Raw genomic sequence first — 19,595 nt, forward strand, 5'->3', positions numbered from 1 at the left:
TTTCCAGTATATGTACGCTATGGTTTTGTCTAGTTTTCTATTATTCAGCCCATGTGGGCTTTTACCACTTCCCTCGGGAGCCTCCACCAACGCCTATTAGTCCGCATTGTTAGAAAATGTTTCCTGATATTCAGCTGCTTCTTCCTTCCATTCATGCACAGCAGAATTGCAAGCTCCTGCCTGGTTGCGCCTTCAATTGTTTTAGGTGCTCCAGGCTCCTTTCAAACTGTGACTTTTTGCCATCAGAACACAGACCATATTTATTGGCTTCTCATGTCCTTTGGGTTCATTTTATTGAAACTTAATATCCCTCCGCTGCCGTGCTCTGAGATGCTGTCCCTGCTACTGCATGGGGAAGTCAGCCAACACTGGCCCACATCGTCAGTTGTTCTCTGCTTTCTTCGTTAACTGCTCTGCAGTGGCTCTTCCTGGCATCGTAGCTCTTCATCCTTCCCAATTCATTTGGTGAAACTCAAGTTTCCTGCAGTAAAACGCCAGCACTTACCAATGCCGCGTTACGGTCTGACTACAGCCGCCCCACAGCCTCAGCCCAGGGAAGCTGTGCTGTATGAAATACAGGTACGGTACCTCCTGCTGACACCGACAGCTGCTGCAGGTCCAGTCACACCAGTCAAACAGGGCTATCCCTGCTAAAAAAACCCAGGCTCCACCATGCCTGGAATAGAAGCCATTGGTTGTCTATCACTGGGATTCAGAAAAAGAATAAAGCAACTCTATTTCACCCGCTTTTCGTAGAAACCTGCTCTGCTCCCCACCATGGGAAGACAAAGGCAGCCCTCTCAGCTTCCCCTTGGACACATTCAAACATCATCCTCCACCGCGACAGGAGCAATGTCACTTAACTCTGAAATCAGGCTCCTCATCAGCTGGCGCTGGCGGCGGCTCACGCAGGCAGCCCAGCAGCTTTGCTGGAAAACACCTGCTCCGTTTTCCAGGGGATAAGATTTCGGCATAACTGGTGCCTCTTGTCAAAACAATGGTATACATTACCGCCTGTTTATTAAAGCGGGGACTCTGAAGCATGCAGAACTGAAAAGCAGTCCCTTTGAACTGTGTAAAAAGAATCAAGGAGCCCAGATCCCACACCAAATTAGGACAGAGCGAGTTTCTGAACTTATTCTGGGGGAGAGAAGAATCAGGTATTTCTTTCTTGCCTGAAGTAACTCCTGGATGTAGTTTCTGAAGGGAGACATTATGGGCTAGATTTGGTCATGCAAAATTGGAAATTGCTCCACGTTATGGGGAAAATGACTAATGAGTGGGGAGTCTGCAAAATGAATCCCTTCTCCGTCGACAAGAAAAATTAGACTCTGAAACTACTGAGACACACTTGGAAGAGCCCGGTTAAATTACTGCAAAACATGGAAAGCAAAGGGAGAGGCGTGCCTCGAGGCACGGAGGGGACACTGTCCAAAAGACTGACATTCTTCTAGCTTATTGATGATGATGAAGAAAAGCAAAGGTTTAGGAAAAAATGCATGGTTTGGAGGAATATTTAGGTTCAGGCACTTGGTGCCACCAGAGGTTTCTATTTGCCCGACCTAGCAAACAGTACGAATTTCTGTTTTACTTTTTATACACGAAACACATTTCAGCAGCTCCTAATCTAATGCCTTTGCTTTGAGTTAACTGCATTTAATAAAGAAAGGCCCTCAGGACTCACGAGAACGCAAATAGTTGCTATTGGATGGGTCTAAAAATCAGAGAAACAAATCACAGATTAATCGGTTAATCCAGTCCTTACCTGGATGGACCGTATTTGTGTTTTAGCAGACTGTGTTCACTAGAAAACTGTCAGCACCGAGAGTAGCAGGGACTTTCTGGACACTCAGTCATTGCGCTGGCATGAGCAGCACTTTCCCCCGCCCCCGAAAATCTTCAATTTGACTAAACATTTGGAGAAGAAATATCCTGTCATTTATTAGCAAAAACTCCTGTTGGATTGGAAAGTAATGGAACTTTAAGTGCTGGTAAATTAACAAACCAGGGTTTTCAAATGAGGCCTTCTTAAAATTGCAAGGATACTGATTCAAATGGGCACTTGCCTTTTTTTTTTGCCATCTCTCTACAGCATTTAAAATGATTAAAAAAAGGTCCTTCTAAATGCATATTTAAAACAAACAAACAAACAAACAGGATGAGGCTTTGCATTTCCATTTGATTCCAAAGTGATTTTTTATGGCTTTGTTATAAAACTCTTCAAAAAGGATTTCCAATGGAAGCACTGACAAACCATTATACATTAGTAAACACTGCAGCTTTAGTGAGCTCCTGAAGGGTTCTGCTACAACTGCTCAGGAAGTTTCCTTCAAAATCTTTTCCAGCAGAGACCGTGGTTTCTGTAAAGTGACTTCCCCCCCCCAGGAAAATGTCAGTATTACTGATTTTTTCCTTTAGCTTTCCTGGGGTACATCTAAATGAAATACTCTGTTCTAATGGAATTGAACCTGTTGGTTTAATCCTCCAAATGTTTCCTTCGGGGTCACCCAGACATTAACCTTATTCCACTGGAGCTGCTGTAGGGTGGGAGCCGTAGTCCTAAAGCTGGTGCTTTAAAACCTTAGGAAGCTGTGTGCCTCGTGGGATGAGCAAATGATACAGGACATCATATGGATGTATTGCAGACAACCAAAATTTCTAAATACAACCGAGTTTGTAAGCTCAAGGAGTAGGTATTTTGGCAACATGAGGTTAGCCACTTCCCCAAGCAGGGTCTCCAAACCATTCTGGTGCCGTGAAGGCACTCCCGGATGGTTCCTTTTGACCACTGCAGCTTGTTCACAGACTCTTCTCTACGGGAGGGAGGGCTCCACGGGGCCTCAGAACATCTGATATGTGCTGCCGTACCAGGATGAACTAAAGCCATGCAATATTTAGCTCCCAAATGACAAATTAAGTCTCCTGTTGTAGGAAAGCAAAGGAAGGAAACAAGCCTTGCCAATGAATAGAGGAGGAAAGGGAAAAGCTAACGTCTCTATCATATATATTCTAGCGGCCTTTAAAATGCAATTTTGATTTGGTTTCTGCTCTCTGGCTCCTTTTGAGTGCTGGTAAGTGCCCTGAGGTAGGAATCTTGGCACAATAAAGCATCAATTGACTGAAAATAATCAGTACGTTTGACAACAGAAGAATTAAGCGTTAATCATCCGGAAATGCAATATGCTAGTCTTCTGGGCAAAATTTTTCCTTAAATTCAGATATTCCTGCCTGGCTGAAATAAATGGAAATTTCATATGCCAGTCCAAAAGCCACCAGACCACTGACACAATAGACAACCGAAAACATAACAGAAGTATCGTATCAGTAGGGTTCCTACGCACAAGCAGAAAATCCGAGTACTGTAAACAGGGGGTAAAACTTTTGCTTAAACATGTTATGCCTTCTCAGCAGCCATAGTTTCCAATGAGATAGCAGTCCAGTTTCCCTTGTTTTCCAAAATAACTAGAGATTATTGATGTACTGCCAATGTTTTAACAAAGAGAGCTCACTAAATCCCACCCTGTCCCAAGTCTAAGATGAACACCATGGGATCAGGGTGGGGACAGCAAATGAGTTGTGCAGAGAGGAGAGATGAAGAGCCGAGGAGCCTATTCATTGTTTTTCCATTTTAAAGAAAACACTTGCCTGTAACTGTAACCAAGAAGAGAGGCAGCCACCTCCTTCTTTCATGTTTGGCAAATAAACCTATGTTAAGGGTACTTTGTTGGAAATGTTTGTACTTTATTTATTTAAAAAAATATACAGAGTACATTGATAGCACAGCATTTGGCCTATTTAAACTGGTGTGGAGAAGGTAAAGGCGTATGTGTATCGCTTTGTGAAATGTGTCTTGGAGGGAAGCAGGAATATATTGCTCTGGGGACATTTTCTTTCTCGTTAATAACAAAACCTTTCTGTGTCCCATATGGGAAAACTGAGAATTTTTTTTTTATGATCTCTAGAGGCTGGAGAGTAGCATCACGGGTCAACCTAGAGGTTCTACTTGTCCAGCTTCTAGTTTTGGCTATAGCTAGCAGAAAAAGATGTTCCTTTTCAAAGAAAAAACCCAAAGTAACCGGTGACTGAATAACCTGCTCACTAGAGATGCTTTTGAATTCAGTGGCAACCATGGTTGGATACAAAGTTGGAACCACTACGATGGTTTAGAAGGATGGACTCCATAAAGGGCAAAAATACCATCCCCAGCCTCCTGTTAGGTTAGAGGTAACGTTATAAGGAGGAGTTCCTGAGAGACCTTGAAGTTCACAACAGCTGAAGACTTTTGTTAGGAGTGTTTAATTAAACCAATAACTCTAGAGAGAGCGCAAACACCCCAGATAGGTACAGCTGCCTGGTTAAATTCCAACAGCATCAAAATTGGCACAATTGCCACATTCTGACTAAATACTGTAAGAAGCACAGAAGTTTTGTTTTGTTTTAAGATTTATGCCGTATTTAATCTTCAAGGAGTAATAAGTCTCCCCTCTAATGGGTTTGCCCAGCGACTGGTAGTTTTGAAAGCTGAGACGCAGGATGTTTATCTGCAAAGGGTTTCAGTGTGCTCGTTCTCATCTGTATCAGTACACCCAGCTTCAAACCATCCAAACCACACTTCTTTCCCCAAAAAGGGTGATTTCAAATGCAGACATGTTGTTTAATCGGTACCCACTGAGAGCACTCACACCCGCATAAGAATAGACCTCAGGGTGTGAAAAGCAGTTGCATTATACCCGAGGGATCAGGATTTCCATGCAGCCAGCCTGAAAACGCCCACAAGCCATGAAGGGCCAAAGCCGATTTCTGTATGCACGTTTACTGGTGATACCGGTGGATTTTGCACCTTGAGCCTTCTCCCAGCCCGCATACTCACCCCCACATTTGCACGCAGTGACGGCGATGGCTGATATCTTTGGCCATCCCTTCACAATTTACCCAGATTGTCTGTCATCTTTACCAGCTAAAAAAGGGAAAATGGACCCTGGATCATTAGGAGCAGGAAACATCTGCACCTTCACCATTTTCAGTCCAAATCCACGCTTATGTTTTTATGTTTTATTAAACCGTGAGCCCTCAGAGGATGAGGTTTTGCAGACTGGAGTTCGGCTGTTACATGAGATATTCAGGAAGTTATTTGCATCGACTGGATAAAAGCCTGTGGCAGCTGGGTGTGCTGCAGAAGCGAGTCAGAGACCGCTGCATCAGCCACCAGCCCAAGGAATAACATTCGTTCCAGCTTCACAATGAGTTGTTTACTGGCCTTGGCTGCCTGTGGGAACAGCCAAGAAGAGTGGAGGAAAGGAGAGACAAACACAATGCGAGCGAGACACGTTAGGTGGGAGGCTGGGCTTTAAAAGCAGACTCAGGATTTCAAACCTATGGAACTGGAGAGGGCTGAAAAAGAAATAAAAGGGCACCGGCTGCTCCACGGCATAAACAGGCTGAGGCAAATAAGTAGTCTGCTGCATTACTCCTGCTGCCAGAAGATCCTCTCCCCTAGCTGAAGGGCTGATATTAAAGGTAAGAGATAAAAATAAAAAGCTCTTAGCTAGTGGCTCTGCTGGAAGGCAGATTCACTGAAAGGCAGCAGCAGCTCTCAGGGCGAGCTACACAGGCAAAAGCAGCCGTGCTTCCCCGGAGTATTTTTAATTACATCCCTAAACATTTGAAAGCCTACAGGTTTTCCAGCAGGAACCCAGGGCTTTCAGAGCAAACTGCTGGGGGACAAGAGTCCAGACTGTTCTAGTCAGCTCCTTTGAGAAGATTTAAAAAAACCCAACCAAACCCCGACCTAAAAAACAACCCCTTTCTAAATCTGTTTAGAAAGATATTTTACTTTTATGGCCAGCTTTGCTTTGCAGCTTCCTAGTCTTAGCCAATGCTTTCCCGATCCCCAGCTCCCCCCTCTCCTTCTCGCTTTTTTAATTGGAAGGAAAAATAATTACAGCCATGCAAAGGAAAATCCGAGATTTAAACAGCTTTTCCCCTGCTCATTACCATCCTCGGCGTGGAGGCGCGGGCACGCTCTCGCAGGCTGTGTCCGCCAGCTAATTGCTCAGGAAATCCGCGTTACCCATTGTCGGGCTGTCCTTAAGCTGCTAATTCTGAACCGGGAGCTGCCTGGGCTGGGCAACGCTCTGGAAGGGAGTACAGCCCCGCGAGAGGGACCCAGCAGAGACCCAGAGCGCGGGGCGGGCTCAGACACTAATAATACATCCCTGCCCAATGGAAAGCGTTTCCTATCGAGACCCCCAAGAGTTCCCCCTGCCCACAGACCCTGCCCAGACATTGGGCCCATTCTTGTGTCCCGTTTCCCAAGACATGATGGCTGCAGCATTCAGCAGTTTTGTTTCCTCTCCGAACAAAGGAAGGCAGACAACTGCCAGTCGCTTTAGATTTTAAAGATGAATGGGTAAACTTTTAGAAAGTCGAGCACGCAGATCTTCCGCGTGGGACTAACTCGGCTTGTGTTCCATGCACACAAAAAGGATAAATGTGGGCTGTCAGGGAAGAATCGGGCTGAAATCTGCCGAGCCGCGGGCATGATCTCAGCCCCGGCTGCTCTGCCGTGGTAAGTTTCTATTTCCTCACTTTCTAACTCAACAGAAAAGCATCCAGATTTAATGTCAGCTCTGAAAAAAGGACTGTAGTGTTTTCTGATATCTGAAGGCTCAGAGAAATCTGTGGGATAAAACTAGCTGGGGATGGGCTCGAGTTGTACATTTCAATGGAGATTAGCAATGTTTTTTCTATACGGGCAGATCTCATTCCTCTTACTTGAGCTATGCTATGGTTGCGATGGGGGAGGCAAATGTTTCTGCTTAAAGTGAGAAAGATTATTGCCAAGTTTTTGGAAAGTAATTACTATGTGAGCTACTCCTCCAAACTGTTGCCGTGGAAATCGTTATAATTCACATCGTCATTCTCATTGTGTCACTGCGGATGACAAGTTAAGGACTTTTCTATCCCTGTTGTTTGTTTCAGATTTGCAAAAAATATCCCTTCGTTAGGGCTTTTTTTTTGTACTGGAAGTCAGTGTCATAAAGGCACTTTAATATAAGCTTAAGAAAGGGTTGTATATAAATGTGGCATAAACTTAGACTTTCAGCTTACATTGATACATGCTTTCAGCTTCATGTAGCGTGAGATCCGGTTCCTACAAACCATATTAAAAATTAGGAAATAAGTTATATATATTACACTGCAAAACTTAAAAATTTTATTTATCACTTTGGCTTTCATTTATGGCCAAAATCTACTTCTTTTAAGCTCAGTGGCAAAATTCCATGAGAAAAATGCAAATACAGCTCTAAGCAGATAGAAAAACTGGCGTCAGAAGTAAAATGAATGATGAATAACATAATCTAAAGATGCAGCTGTTTGGAAGAAATAGGATTTAATACAATATAAGCCCACTGCAGAAGAATTTGCAAGAAAAGTTTGGGGTTTTTAATGACACTCCTTAATCTTTGTTTGAGAGGAGACAATTGTGTTTTTGTATTGCTCCCCTACATGAACAGAACAGTAAAACCCAGAGGATGGGAAGTGCAAAGTTCACAGGTCAGTGATAAGGATATTCCCCCCTCGTAGCACTCTTCCATCTTCTCTCCCTTACTAGCATCCTGAAATCCAAAATAAAACAGGCAGGAAACTAACCTTGCTACTTTAGGGGGTTCAAAGCCTTTAATTTTAAAGGAGAGTTCTGAAAAACATGGGAGGGAGGAAAGGAGGGGGAGGCTGAGCATATATTTCACTTTAATCCTTTGAGACTAAAAATGAGACTCCTCCTTAACTGGGGTTAGGTCAATTGATAAAACTCAGTGTCTTTCAAATTCTGGAGTTAGGAGCTCAGCTCTACGCAGACAGTCAGAACTAATGCCTGAACGCAACTACCCATTCACTTTCATTCAGAGTATTGTAACGAGACAAAAAAATGTGAAAACCTGCACCTCCCAGTTTTCTGACAAGCAGCAATCAAAACATTCACCGTGCCTGAGCGCTGCAGCTTGTGCCAGAGAAAGGATGCACTCCCAGCTGTAAGATGGTTGCCCTCCTCCAGCCTGTGACCTCATGGCTGGAGCACAAGAGCAGGAATTAAGGCACTTTTACCCAAAACTTGGGCCAGATCCTGGGGAAAAGGGTGCACTGTAAGAGGGTATGTTACTTCTGGAACAGAGGGTGGGAGAAGATTGCTCCCCGGGGAGAGCAGTACATGGCAAAACAATTTGGGACTCAGTTGTCGTGGTACTGCCTTGGCACTTTACAGCGTGGCTGCTTGCAGCCATATATATATTTATGCTGATGTTTGTGATGCATCTGTGCAGGCTGTAGCTAAGTCTGGTTAAAGCATATTTGAGTGTCGGGGCTCTGTTTACCGATGTCTGAGTGTTGCTGGCCAGGTGTACACGGATGACGCAGTGGTCCCAGCGTGATGGATCTCTCAGTGCTCCAGGATCACAAATGAGATGCTGGTGAGCCGTGCCGTCCACGGGCTGGGGTGGGTGAGGATGGCTCCTGGAGCATGCATCCAGCCTCAATAGGTCTTTCCAGGTCAAGCGTGCGTGCAGAGACTCACTCTGCTCCTTCACACGTTGCTCCTCCTCCGTAAATAAGGATCCGATTTAGTCTCAGGGAAGGGGAGCCACCACCTTTCACAAAAGGCAAATTCTCTCCTTGAAAAGAGGAGCTCTTTATTCACAAGAACAGACAGTGGCTCTACAAGACTTCCTCTATGCACCATTTTCTCAGTTCAGTCCCATAAAAGGGGGTAAAAGACCCACACCACTTCAGAGCCAAACTAGCCCTAGCTGACCCCAGCTGCAAGGAAAGTTTTCTGAATTTTTTGTAATGGTTTGGTTTTGTAGAAAAAGGAAAGTCTCTATCCTGGCAAGTGAAATTGAAGGACATTCATCAGTCCCTAAGTGCAGAGACAAAGGTGCATGCTAGCAACAAAGCAGATTGCTTTCTCTGTACGTAACATGATCTCATAATATTCTGAGTACCTATTATACCTGTAAATAGACAGCCACAAAAGAAGCTCTTATTTTCATCTAATAATATTCCCATTTTAATTTTTTGAACCTTCAGATAACGCACCATCTTGCGCCCCAGCATACGTTTGCTTTTACATGATAAATGGAAATTACCATATTTAGCAGTAAAAGCAGCATCCCTCATACAATGCCAAAATGTCATTCCCCTTCTCTCATTATTAGAAATCTGACTTCTAAGAAACTTCACTACAGAAACATCACTCGGTGGCTGAGATCTGATATTTTTGCATTGCAAAGTAATTTCTTATTTAACACATTAGTGCAAATTTGCCCTCTGTAGTTCTTACTGAAAAATAGTGTAGCTGTATGCTGTACTTCCTCATACATCCTTTCATTATACACCACTAAACATTTTTCAAGACCTTAATGTTTTTCCCCATTAGGGGAAATGATGAGGGAGATGACATGAAAACCCCAGTCATGCCCCCAAATCAGCAAAAGTTTCTTGCTGAGAAACATGCACCAAGGAGAACAGGAGGGGTGGAGGCTTCACCCCACTGAAGCCCAGCAGCTCCGGGAGGGGACCATGGAGCTCCAGCGCTCAGAGGCCAGACCGCTGGAGCAAATGAAACTAGGGCTGATGATACCCACCCAGACCATACTGCTGTCAGGAGAGAGTTCTCAAACCTTCCCCTTTTCCCCCCAGAATAAAGCAATTTGAGAGAACAAAGCCCCAGTTTATCAAATCCTTCTAGTAAATAAATGTAGGGCACAGATCCTTCAAGGTCCTGAGCACCGGAGCAGAGTACGGATTGCCTTCTGCGCTGCTGAAGGACTCTGCTCTGCACCCGCAAGGAAACCAGCCGCACCTCCTTGCACCCAGTTCAGCTCGCAAAAGCTGAAATAGGTGTTTGTGCTGTGGTGCTGACGGATGGATGGAAGCCTGTTGGTGCTAATGTATGCAAGGAAGAAAAAAAAAAAAGCCTGTAATTTTGGATAAACAGAGGTGAAAGTTCAGCTTTCCTGCTTCAGCAAAGGGACTGCAGAGGGACCAGCCTGGAGCCACGGCCCTGGGTGAGAGCAGTCAAACAAGGCTTGGGTGAAAGGAGAGCTTCATGGGGCTGCAGGCACCTCACGAGGAGCCAAGCAAAGGCAACAAGGAGCCAAAAAGTCAAGCAATCACCAAGGAACCACTGGAAATTGTGTCAGAGAAAGCAAAGAAAGGAAGCTTTTTGGGCAGGACGCTGACTGGAAAGCATTTTGGAACCGTAAGCAAATAAACCGAGTCCTGTTGTTGGATTCCCCAGTGGTTCAGGGAAACAGGACTCTCTTATTTTTTATTTTTTTTTTTCTTAACCACGCTTTGTAAATAAACAGGGCTACATCAAAGACACAGCTACCTCCATCACCAATTTCTACTCCTGAAGTGAAAACAACCTGTAAATCTTCAAGTATTGGGTCAAACAGTGTAACTCTGCTTTTCATTGGTTCATCAGTTTTTTCTTGCATCTAAATCTTCTCTTATCAGGATCTCTATTGAATCTAGCAATGCTATTACAAAGCAGTCTCCCCTTAGTGAGACACCTGAGGGTCAAAAAAAGCAGCATTCATACCGTCCTCCATCACCAGAATGAGGTTCCTTTGCAAGCAAAAAAGTCCCTCTTACAAGAGTAAAATAATGCAAACTTCGCTGGGAAGTTTGGGGTGAATTCCATCATCTCTGGGCTGTGGACCAGACCCTCTGAAGGCAGCAGTGGATGGGGAAGGACAAAGCGCGTCAAGGGTTAAAGGGGTGATGTAAATGGAGAGAGACATTCTCAGTGAAAACAAAAAGAGAGTCATGCCCTGAGGATCAGTGTCTGAATATGGGGTAAGTCAGTTCACTATTCTCTTCAGAAGGAAACATTTTAATTAGCTCAATACAAAACAGATACAGCACAGAGAAGTCACCATGAGCAGGAAATGCTTTGTAAGTCTCAAAGGACAGTTAGGAGACATCAGCACTCCTGACCAATTAAAAAAAAAAAAAAAAAAAAAAAAAAAAAAAAAAAAAAAAAAAAAAAAAAAAAAAAAAAAGGGAAGAAAAAAGGAGGAAAAAAGGAGAGCGCCTTTAGGATTAGGTCCGATAGGCTCAGGTTTCCACTTCCCCACTCCATCTTGGAGAAGAATTAAATTGGGGTCCTGCTGCAATTCATTCGCTGACTTCCAGGCAACAGAAAGTAGCTGTTGAACTTGGAGGGTCTGTGAGGTTCCCGGAGAGCCAAAGCCATCCCAGGCAGGGAGGAAAGGAGTGGCCGGCGCGCTCCCACCTAATCCCAGCGGGTCCCCGGGCTCACTCTTGGTGGCTGAGCAAAGGGAAATGCCCCACAGGCTCCTGTGTTTTGTTTTTCTTCTATCAAAGACGATTTGAAAAGCAGACAGTGAAAGCTGATTGACTGAAATGATCATGAGTAACTGAGGATTTCACCTTCCCACCAGGTGCGGGAGATGTTACTACACTCACAGCAAATACTGGGGAATGAAGGTACTGATGGTATTGAAGATCCTTGCACAATAAGTGTCAAAGCCATGAATAAGAGCCTTCCTGCTTGTCTTTTATGCTAATCATCAGAAAACGTCCCCCTTTTACCCAGCATACTGGCTAGGCATTCACTCTGATAAAACGCAGGGAAGAATGGCTCTTTGAAGCTACAGAAACCTTTGCTGGACTTCAAAGTCACACTCCTGTCTCGTTCTTTCCTACTGTTCTCAAATACATCACTTAGGATTAGTAAATGAAAGAGATTAAAGCATTTCTACTTTCCATCGCTTCATACAGTCAATAGTGCTTTGTTTACAGGCAGCTGCTTCGTTTCCCACTGTCTAATCCCACCCTTTCTCCTGCTCCTACCGCACCAGGGAAGAAACGTAGGCAAAGGTTACTGTGAAACTGCAAGAAGCTCTGGGGAGGATAGAGAGCTCACAGCAACTCAGCAAGCTGGTCAAATTTAAAAGCCAACCCCAAACTTGGTGTCCCAAGCCTTTTCCCATCCCCAGCCATTTCCCCGCAGCAGCAGCCGGGTCCAGCAACACCTGCTGTTGCCGGTACAGCTTTCCATAAGCCCTCACTGCTGGCACTGGGAAAACGGAGCCAGCACCGCTGTGCAACGCAGTTACTGCCCTGTCAGCCTCAAAAAGGGAAAAGCCAGCTACCAGGTTCCCCCAAACTGGAGGTTTGTTCTTATAACTGCTTTCAGTTAATGCTGTCAAAGTTCTTTGCAACCAAAAATAACTAGTGAAACTTTTATTGAAAAGAGAAAGTAAGTGGAGATCCTGTTGCAGGCGCTGAGGTATTGCAAGAGTGGCAAAGCAGCGGGGAACTCAGCGGTGAGATGGTTTTGTTGCGTTTTCCATCGCTGCTTTGCTTTCTTTGAATTCACGTTTTTGTGGTTTTCAAGTGGCCATCTGTAAGCCTTTAGAAATGATAGTTTGGTGGTGTTACAATTCCTCATTAGCACTGCCATAGAATTGTCAGAAATGTTTACTTTTTCAGGTAGAAGAAGTTTCTTGTTTATCTATTAAGTCCATATTCAAACAGTTGCAGTATCTCTCACCTTACCTATAGTACTTAATCTGGAAGAATCCAAGTCCTATAGCCTTATGCAGAATTATCATTTATGCAAAAATCTTCAAAAAACCCAAACTCCTCCCCCCCAACCAACAAAACCTTTTTCGAGCCTTCTGCATAATTAAAGTGGAATGAAGGGGGGAAATAAACCCCAAGAAACTGAAGAAATGATAGAGTTTGTGGTTGTAAAGCCGTAACCCTGAGCTCAGTGGTAGGAGTGAGTTACACATCATACAATCATTGTACCAACTGGGTGAGTAAAAGGGAAGTGAAAACCCTCTAATGAATGTAGTTCTTGTCAAGCGAAGGCATAAAGCACATGCTGTGCCCAAGGAGAATACTTATTTATTTCCAAGGTCAGGGTCTGAGACCATATCAAAACACAGCAAGTGCTGCCATAACCTAGAGACATTTCTGGACAAAACCCAGAGACACCCCCCCAAAAAAAAACCCAACCCAACCCAGGATCCCCACCTTTTGATCCGTCAGTTTTTGGCTTCTGTACCTATAAAAGCCCTTGTCTCACAAGATTCAGAGATAACCTGAGTGCACATAGCGATAATCTAGAAAGAGATCCTTCAGATTTGAAAGGTTTTCACATTTGGTCTGTATCAGACCTCACAAGAAAAGGCTTTGCAGTGTTTGCATTTAAATGAACACACAGAGGATGTCCTACATATTCAGACTGATAAAGTTACATTCACCTTATATCTTGTATGAGAAAATGTGAAGATGCAAAAACGTCAGTCCCAAACTTCACACTGTTTTTTCTGACCTCAATTTGATGGACTTGTGGAGAATGGGACATGTATGAAGCAGAAAGAATGGGCTTAACAGAATTACAGAACCTGATTTTAAAGCGTGCTTTTTACCTGCAGTAGTTTTCTGTACTAACAAATAGTTGATCTGAATTAAGCTGCAAGCTGGCTGTTGTGAAGATTTCTTGGGGTGCCAGGAGGAGGAAATAAAAGAATTGCAAACAGGATATTTGTGCACCGTAGGAATACGTAGAGGTTTTCCTTTATTTTCAGTACATGGAAGACGCGGGATATCTCTACAATAAAAAGCAAATGGGAGCAAACCCTGTCAGCTACTCTGCCGAACCCCACTTCATAACTCTGAGACTAACAGGGTTACGTGAGTAAGCGACAGCTGCTGTAGGTTTGCTTGTACTTTCCCCACTACGAGAGAATATTCTCAGTATTACCACATTAAACAGGCTGCATATTCTGTTATGGTACCACTTCTGACAACAGCTAGGTGCATTCCTCCCCTTGCATACTGCCCCCCATTTTAGATACAGAATTTAAAGTTTTGGCCTGCCTGAAATACAGAACAGTAAAGCCGTTTTCTTCATAGTCACTTAACTCAGCATTTTAAAATGTATTGCTAGGGTTTTTTTTTCCCCCAGCAAGGCAATAGCAGCGGTGAGTGCGGTGTACCTGAAGAGCATCCTACTGCTTTAATCTTGAGTGGAAAGGAAGGAAAGTGAATTTTACATTCAGAAAACTAAACCCGTAGACTCATGCTGCAGAATTTAAAGCACATGGCTGAGTTTCAAAGCAACTTGTCAACTTGTTTAAACACCTCAGTGTTAGATAGGTAAACAACACAGGCCTATATTTTAAAGACTGTACCTTAGCTAGACAATGGCTGGCAGGCAATTCCCATAGACTTATAACACCAGAAAAACTGGTATTTGACCTTGTGGCTGTCTGATGCAGAGCAGGGAAAAAAGAATCAAGTGATCGAGCATCTTTTCGTAAAGCCGTTTCTTCATAGTCACTTCACTCAGCATTTTAAAATGTATTGCTAGGGTTTTTTTTTCCCCCAGCAAGGCAATAGCAGCGGTGAGTGCGGTGTACCTGAAGAGCATCCTACTGCTTTAATCTTGAGTGGAAAGGAAGGAAAGTGAATTTTACATTCAGAAAACTAAACCCGTAGACTCATGCTGCAGAATTTAAAGCACATGGCTGAGTTTCAAAGCAACTTGTCAACTTGTTTAAACACCTCAGTGTTAGATAGGTAAACAACACAGGCCTATATTTTAAAGACTGTACCTTAGCTAGACAATGGCTGGCAGGCAATTCCCATAGACTTATAACACCAGAAAAACTGGTATTTGACCTTGTGGCTGTCTGATGCAGAGCAGGGAAAAAAGAATCAAGTGATCGAGCATCTTTTCTCCCGTGTAACGAGTATCTGGGTCAGGCTGCTGGCAATGACCATGTGTGTCGGCAGTAAAGGTAAGCATTTCAAAGCTGCCTTTCAAACCTGCTGTGTCAGGCTGTGTTTTGAGGAACAGCCAAAATCCCGGACTGTGTGCACAGATTGGAAAGTGGGGCTTCCATCGACCTCCCAGGCACACAGCTATGTAAGGTTTCGAAGGACACCCAATCCCTCTCAAACCTCCCCAGTTAGGACCCAGACATGAAAACTGGACCAGGAGAGTCTGGCACACCTGGTTTTTACACACTGCAGAAGAAAAAGGTCTACTTATGGAGGTTACATTTCAGTATAAACAAAAATTGCTCTGATGGAGATAACATGCACTCTCTTTCTTTACTGAAAGGGAGTGACAAGCCAAGAATTTAATGCGTTAGGCTGAGGTTTAAGCTAGGAGGCACAGCTGTTCCTGTTGGAGCTCATGTGCACTTTTGAATCCAACTAAGTTCTTGCTTAAAGGTGTTTCAACTTGTAGGTGAGACTCCACTTATTTGGATTACTGTGTAGTCAAAGAAAGTGCACCTTTGAGATTTTACTACTATCCTTTTCGTAAGTTTAAGTGCTTGGTATCTTCTTTAGGTCATTTCACAACAAAGTTCATTTAGCCATGAATTTAGTTGGAAAAACACTGAGAAGAGTGCAAAAGCACAAAGGGGTGCAAGGAACACTTTGCTTCTCTACACAGCCCATTCCCTACTCTGTCCATCTGTCCCCAAAGCCCCGTACAGCTTGCGTAACGAAGTCTCTGCTTACACGTGCTGTAGAGAAAGCCCCAACATGGGCTTGGTCTCCTCTGTTATTACCACACAAATCAACAGCAATCAGATAAGGGCGTATCTACTTCTGGTTTGAACATTTGCTAATGCAGGATATCATCACAATGTATAACTCAAAATGCAACTAAAACGAAGGAAGAATTTACTAAATTGGGTGAAGAGCATGTACCAAAGCCGCCTACGAAAATCACAGGGAATTCCGGTAGTTCGAGGCATGCACAGCAAACACAGCCAGAACAGCAAACCAGCACAAAGCACCACTTCACTGCCCCAGTCCTGACACTGCCGCGGCCTGTGGAGAGCATGAACCCTCCCCGACAGGAAAGGCCTAAGAGTTCCAAGTCATCTTTTTGGATGTCAGAAGGTTCAAGCCATTTGAAAGTCATCTTTGAGAAGTGAGATTTAGGGATCCTCCCTTCCTGCTCTTTTGCTTTACGTTCAGCTAATCGGTAAGGTGCAAAGGCAAGGTGCTGCCTGCTCTCTGGGTCACAGCGCTGGTTTTTGTACAACCTGCAGCTGTCCAGGCACTCCCAGGTGAGGGCAGAATTCGCACCTTCCATCTGGCAAAGCCCTGGCTATTACAACTTTCTCAACACTTGACATTTTACCAGCTGACTCCCTGACAGCCTGCGTGCAAGAACAATTGTCAGCACGAGCTTTTCCAGTAGGAAAACATATGGAAAACATTTGATTTTGATCAGTTTGCATCCCAAATTGTCTTGATTCCATGCCTTCTTCCCCAGTTTATTTGTTTACATGTTGCCATTTCAACCTTTAACACAAGCTTGCTCGGTTATATGTTTGCTGTTGAAACTGTTATCAGAGGATCACTTTCTGGAAAGGATCCTACTCTTCACAAGGGTTTTATATCTCTAAATTACCCATAGCTGTAGCTACTAAGATGTTTCTTAGATTACAAGAAGATTACAAACTTTGTTTTATATTTGGTTTGCTGTATTTTACAAGGCAAAAGGTCTTTCCCTTAGTTATCCAACTTTGTTCCACATTTCCAAGATGTGCCAACTGCCGTGCCCACATTCCAACACACAAACCCTCCTCACTCCAGTGAGGGAGACTTTCCAATTGCTTTTCCTCACAGGCCTTAAAAACAATACTTAGAATAGCAATAAGAGAACATCAAGACAGTGCAGAAAGCACTGACTTCCAACAAACAGCATGCTTACTTCAACTCTACACTTCTCTAAAGCTTGCTGAATTGGGACAAAAGTCTTACGAGAGTGTAGTTTATGAGATTTCCCAAATTTCAGGTTCTGAACCTTGACAGAGTAGAAATGAAATGAAGCTGTCAGTACAACTTAGAGGAGCCCTTTTTGCAAAGCATTTTACATTGGGAAAAAAAGTCCTTCTGAAAGTAGTACCATTTTTGCAGAAATTTAAGGAAAAAAAGCGCAACATTTTCCAGCAGTGGCAAGCATAACTTTGGAAAGTACTTTTGAAACATTTCTGAAATGCAACATTTCAGTTTTTCACTTTGAAAAACACATGTAAGGATGCTCCTTATTTTCAAGTAGAAAAAAGGCAAAGCAGTACTTTGTCAATACAAGGTTTGTGGGTGGTTTTTTTTTCATACTTTTGCATCAAAAAAGGTTGAAAAAAACCATAGAACTTTCATTTCTGCACAGTTAAAAGCAAACACTAAAACTCTCAACTTCTTTCTCGTCTTGTTACAAGTTTAGGTGAACATTTCAGACTGTTTGATTCCATACCTGAGCAATATCATGGGTCCATGATTTCTTTCCAAACACAGTGGGCCAATTCCATCTCAAATGTTAAAGAAAAACCTTTCCAAGCGGAAAGTTGGAATTAGCGATCACTGTCCTTCCAATAGGAGGACGAGGGAGCGATGGGGGAAGGAAAGGAAAGGCTGAGTACAGTAACTGCTGTGTTCAACTTTGAAAAATCGCAATAATAGTGGAATTTATAAAGACTACCTTGAAAACTAATCACTGGGCTTGTTGGTACATCCATTCATTTGGAAAGGAAAGAGTACGTGTTCTCTTGCACAGCCACTTTAGGTGATAGCAGGTTGCAAGACTGATGGCATCTATTTCTCTCTCCTTTAGGATGAAAGAATTCGTGATGGAGATGTGGTAGCAAAGCGTCAAGCAACCTTCCTGGAATGTGTTTCTTCAGGAAGAAAAGAGATCACTGCCTTATTTTATGGATGTCACTGAAGTAGACTTTGAAGTTCTTTGGAAGCACATCACAAGCTTGGCATGGGAAACCACAGCAACAATCATACCTGTTTGACAGATGATTCCTTTAAGTACAACTTGTATGGAGCTGTGTACAGCGTGGTCTTCATCCTTGGTTTGATTACTAACTGTGCCTCCCTCTTTGTTTTCTGCTTTCGGATGAAAATGCGAAGCGAAACAGCCATTTTCATGACAAACCTGGCTGTTTCAGATTTGCTTTTTGTGTTCACTTTGCCTTTTAAAATTTTTTATAATTTCAACAGGCATTGGCCTTTTGGAGATAGCCTGTGCAAGATTTCTGGTACAGCATTTCTCACTAACATCTACGGGAGCATGCTGTTCCTCACCTGCATTAGTGTTGACCGTTTCCTTGCTATCGTCTACCCATTCCGATCTCGCACCATTAGGACCAGGAGAAATTCTGCCATAGTCTGTGCTGGTGTTTGGATACTGGTCCTCAGCGGTGGAATTTCAGCTTCATTGTTCTCCACAACCAACATTTCCAACACCAGCACAACCTGTTTCGAAGGTTTTTCCAAACGTATCTGGAAAACCTATCTGTCTAAGATCACTATATTTATTGAAGTGGTAGGATTCATAATTCCTTTGCTACTCAACCTTACGTGCTCTTCTTTAGTTCTCAGGACTCTCCGGAAACCTGCCACCTTGTCTCAGATCGGGACAAACAAAGAGAAAGTATTGAAAATGATCATTGTGCACGTGGCCATTTTTGTCGTGTGCTTTGTGCCTTACAATTCCATACTCTTCTTGTACGCTCTTGTGCGGTCCCAAGCGATAGCAAATTGCTCCTTGGAGAGGTTTGCGAGGACAATGTACCCAATCACGTTGTGCATTGCAACAATGAACTGCTGCTTTGACCCGTTCATCTATTACTTTACATCAGAATCCTTCCAGAAGTCTTTCAACATAAAAACCCAGATAAAAATGGATTCTCTTTTCAAGACTGAGACACCTCTAACAAAGACTGCACTACCAGCACCACAGGATGAAATAAGTGACCAGGCTATTACAAATGGAGGAGACCCAACATCTGAATCACATTTCTAGTGAGATGTTTACACATGGAGTTATCCCCCATTAACTTTTGATTAACACCATGTGTGAAATAGTTGTTTCAGAATATGTGGGTTCACACATGGTGTTAATGAAGAAAAGTTGCTGGGGGATAACTACACAGGTAGACAAATCCTTATACTGGGATGGTCCCATCAGATGCAACAGGCAAACATAAAATAGAAAAATCCCGACGGATCTCCCTTTGGAGATTATGGATGGGTGACAACGTATGTGCCAACTAAGGAGGGAACAGAACAGCTTCTTTAATCAGAAGATGCCAACATTTGGCATTTTTTTTTCCCCAGCAGTTGACATGGGACCAGTTGGGAAATAGAAAATTTAATTTTCTTAGAGATGTCTGCCAGTATTTCATGCCTTCTGGAGATGCATCATCATATGTTAACTCAAACTCACGCAATATGTATGTTTGCTTAAAAAGGCATAATAAAAGCTTTTGGCTTTTCCTTATTTCACTGCAAGAGTGAATATCTGGTTTTACTAGATACAGGCATGTTGAATTTATTGTATGGAGAGGTTTGAAGTCTAAATAATTGTTTTGAAAGTAGGCGAAACAGTTGCTTGGTAATAGAAGAGAAAATATAATAAGAGAAAAGAATAATAGTACAGTTTGAAATAAGAGGTTTCATTTTTGTCAGATTAAGCTATCTTTTAATTTATTTTAAATGCCACCTCTAGGGAGAAG

At 43.2% G+C, this 19,595-nt stretch overlaps 1 protein-coding gene across 2 annotated transcripts; it reads left to right on the top strand.

Annotated features, from left to right (window-relative positions):
- Positions 1-5,180: 5,180 nt before the first annotated feature.
- On the top strand, positions 5,181-19,073 carry LPAR4 (lysophosphatidic acid receptor 4). Of its 2 annotated transcripts, none has more exons than XM_009288000.2 (2): positions 5,181-5,517; positions 17,684-19,073. In XM_009288000.2, the coding sequence occupies exon 2, from the start codon at positions 17,837-17,839 to the stop codon at positions 18,881-18,883; it is 1,047 nt and encodes a 348-aa protein (XP_009286275.1). In that variant the 5' UTR covers positions 5,181-5,517; positions 17,684-17,836; the 3' UTR covers positions 18,884-19,073. The 2 variants fall into 2 exon arrangements, with proteins under 2 accessions (XP_009286275.1, XP_019329864.1); XM_019474319.1 differs by lacking the exon at positions 5,181-5,517 and adding an exon at positions 6,495-6,568.
- Positions 19,074-19,595: the final 522 nt, after the last annotated feature.

Source organism: Aptenodytes forsteri, unplaced genomic scaffold, assembly GCF_000699145.1.
Source record: "Aptenodytes forsteri isolate BGI_AS27 unplaced genomic scaffold, ASM69914v1 Scaffold72, whole genome shotgun sequence".
Taxonomy (NCBI): domain Eukaryota; kingdom Metazoa; phylum Chordata; class Aves; order Sphenisciformes; family Spheniscidae; genus Aptenodytes; species Aptenodytes forsteri.

Bases quoted from the DNA above. Each gene is read 5' to 3' on its own strand.
- LPAR4 (XM_009288000.2), top strand. From the start codon at position 17,837: ATGGGAAACCACAGCAACAATCATACCTGTTTGACAGATGATTCCTTT.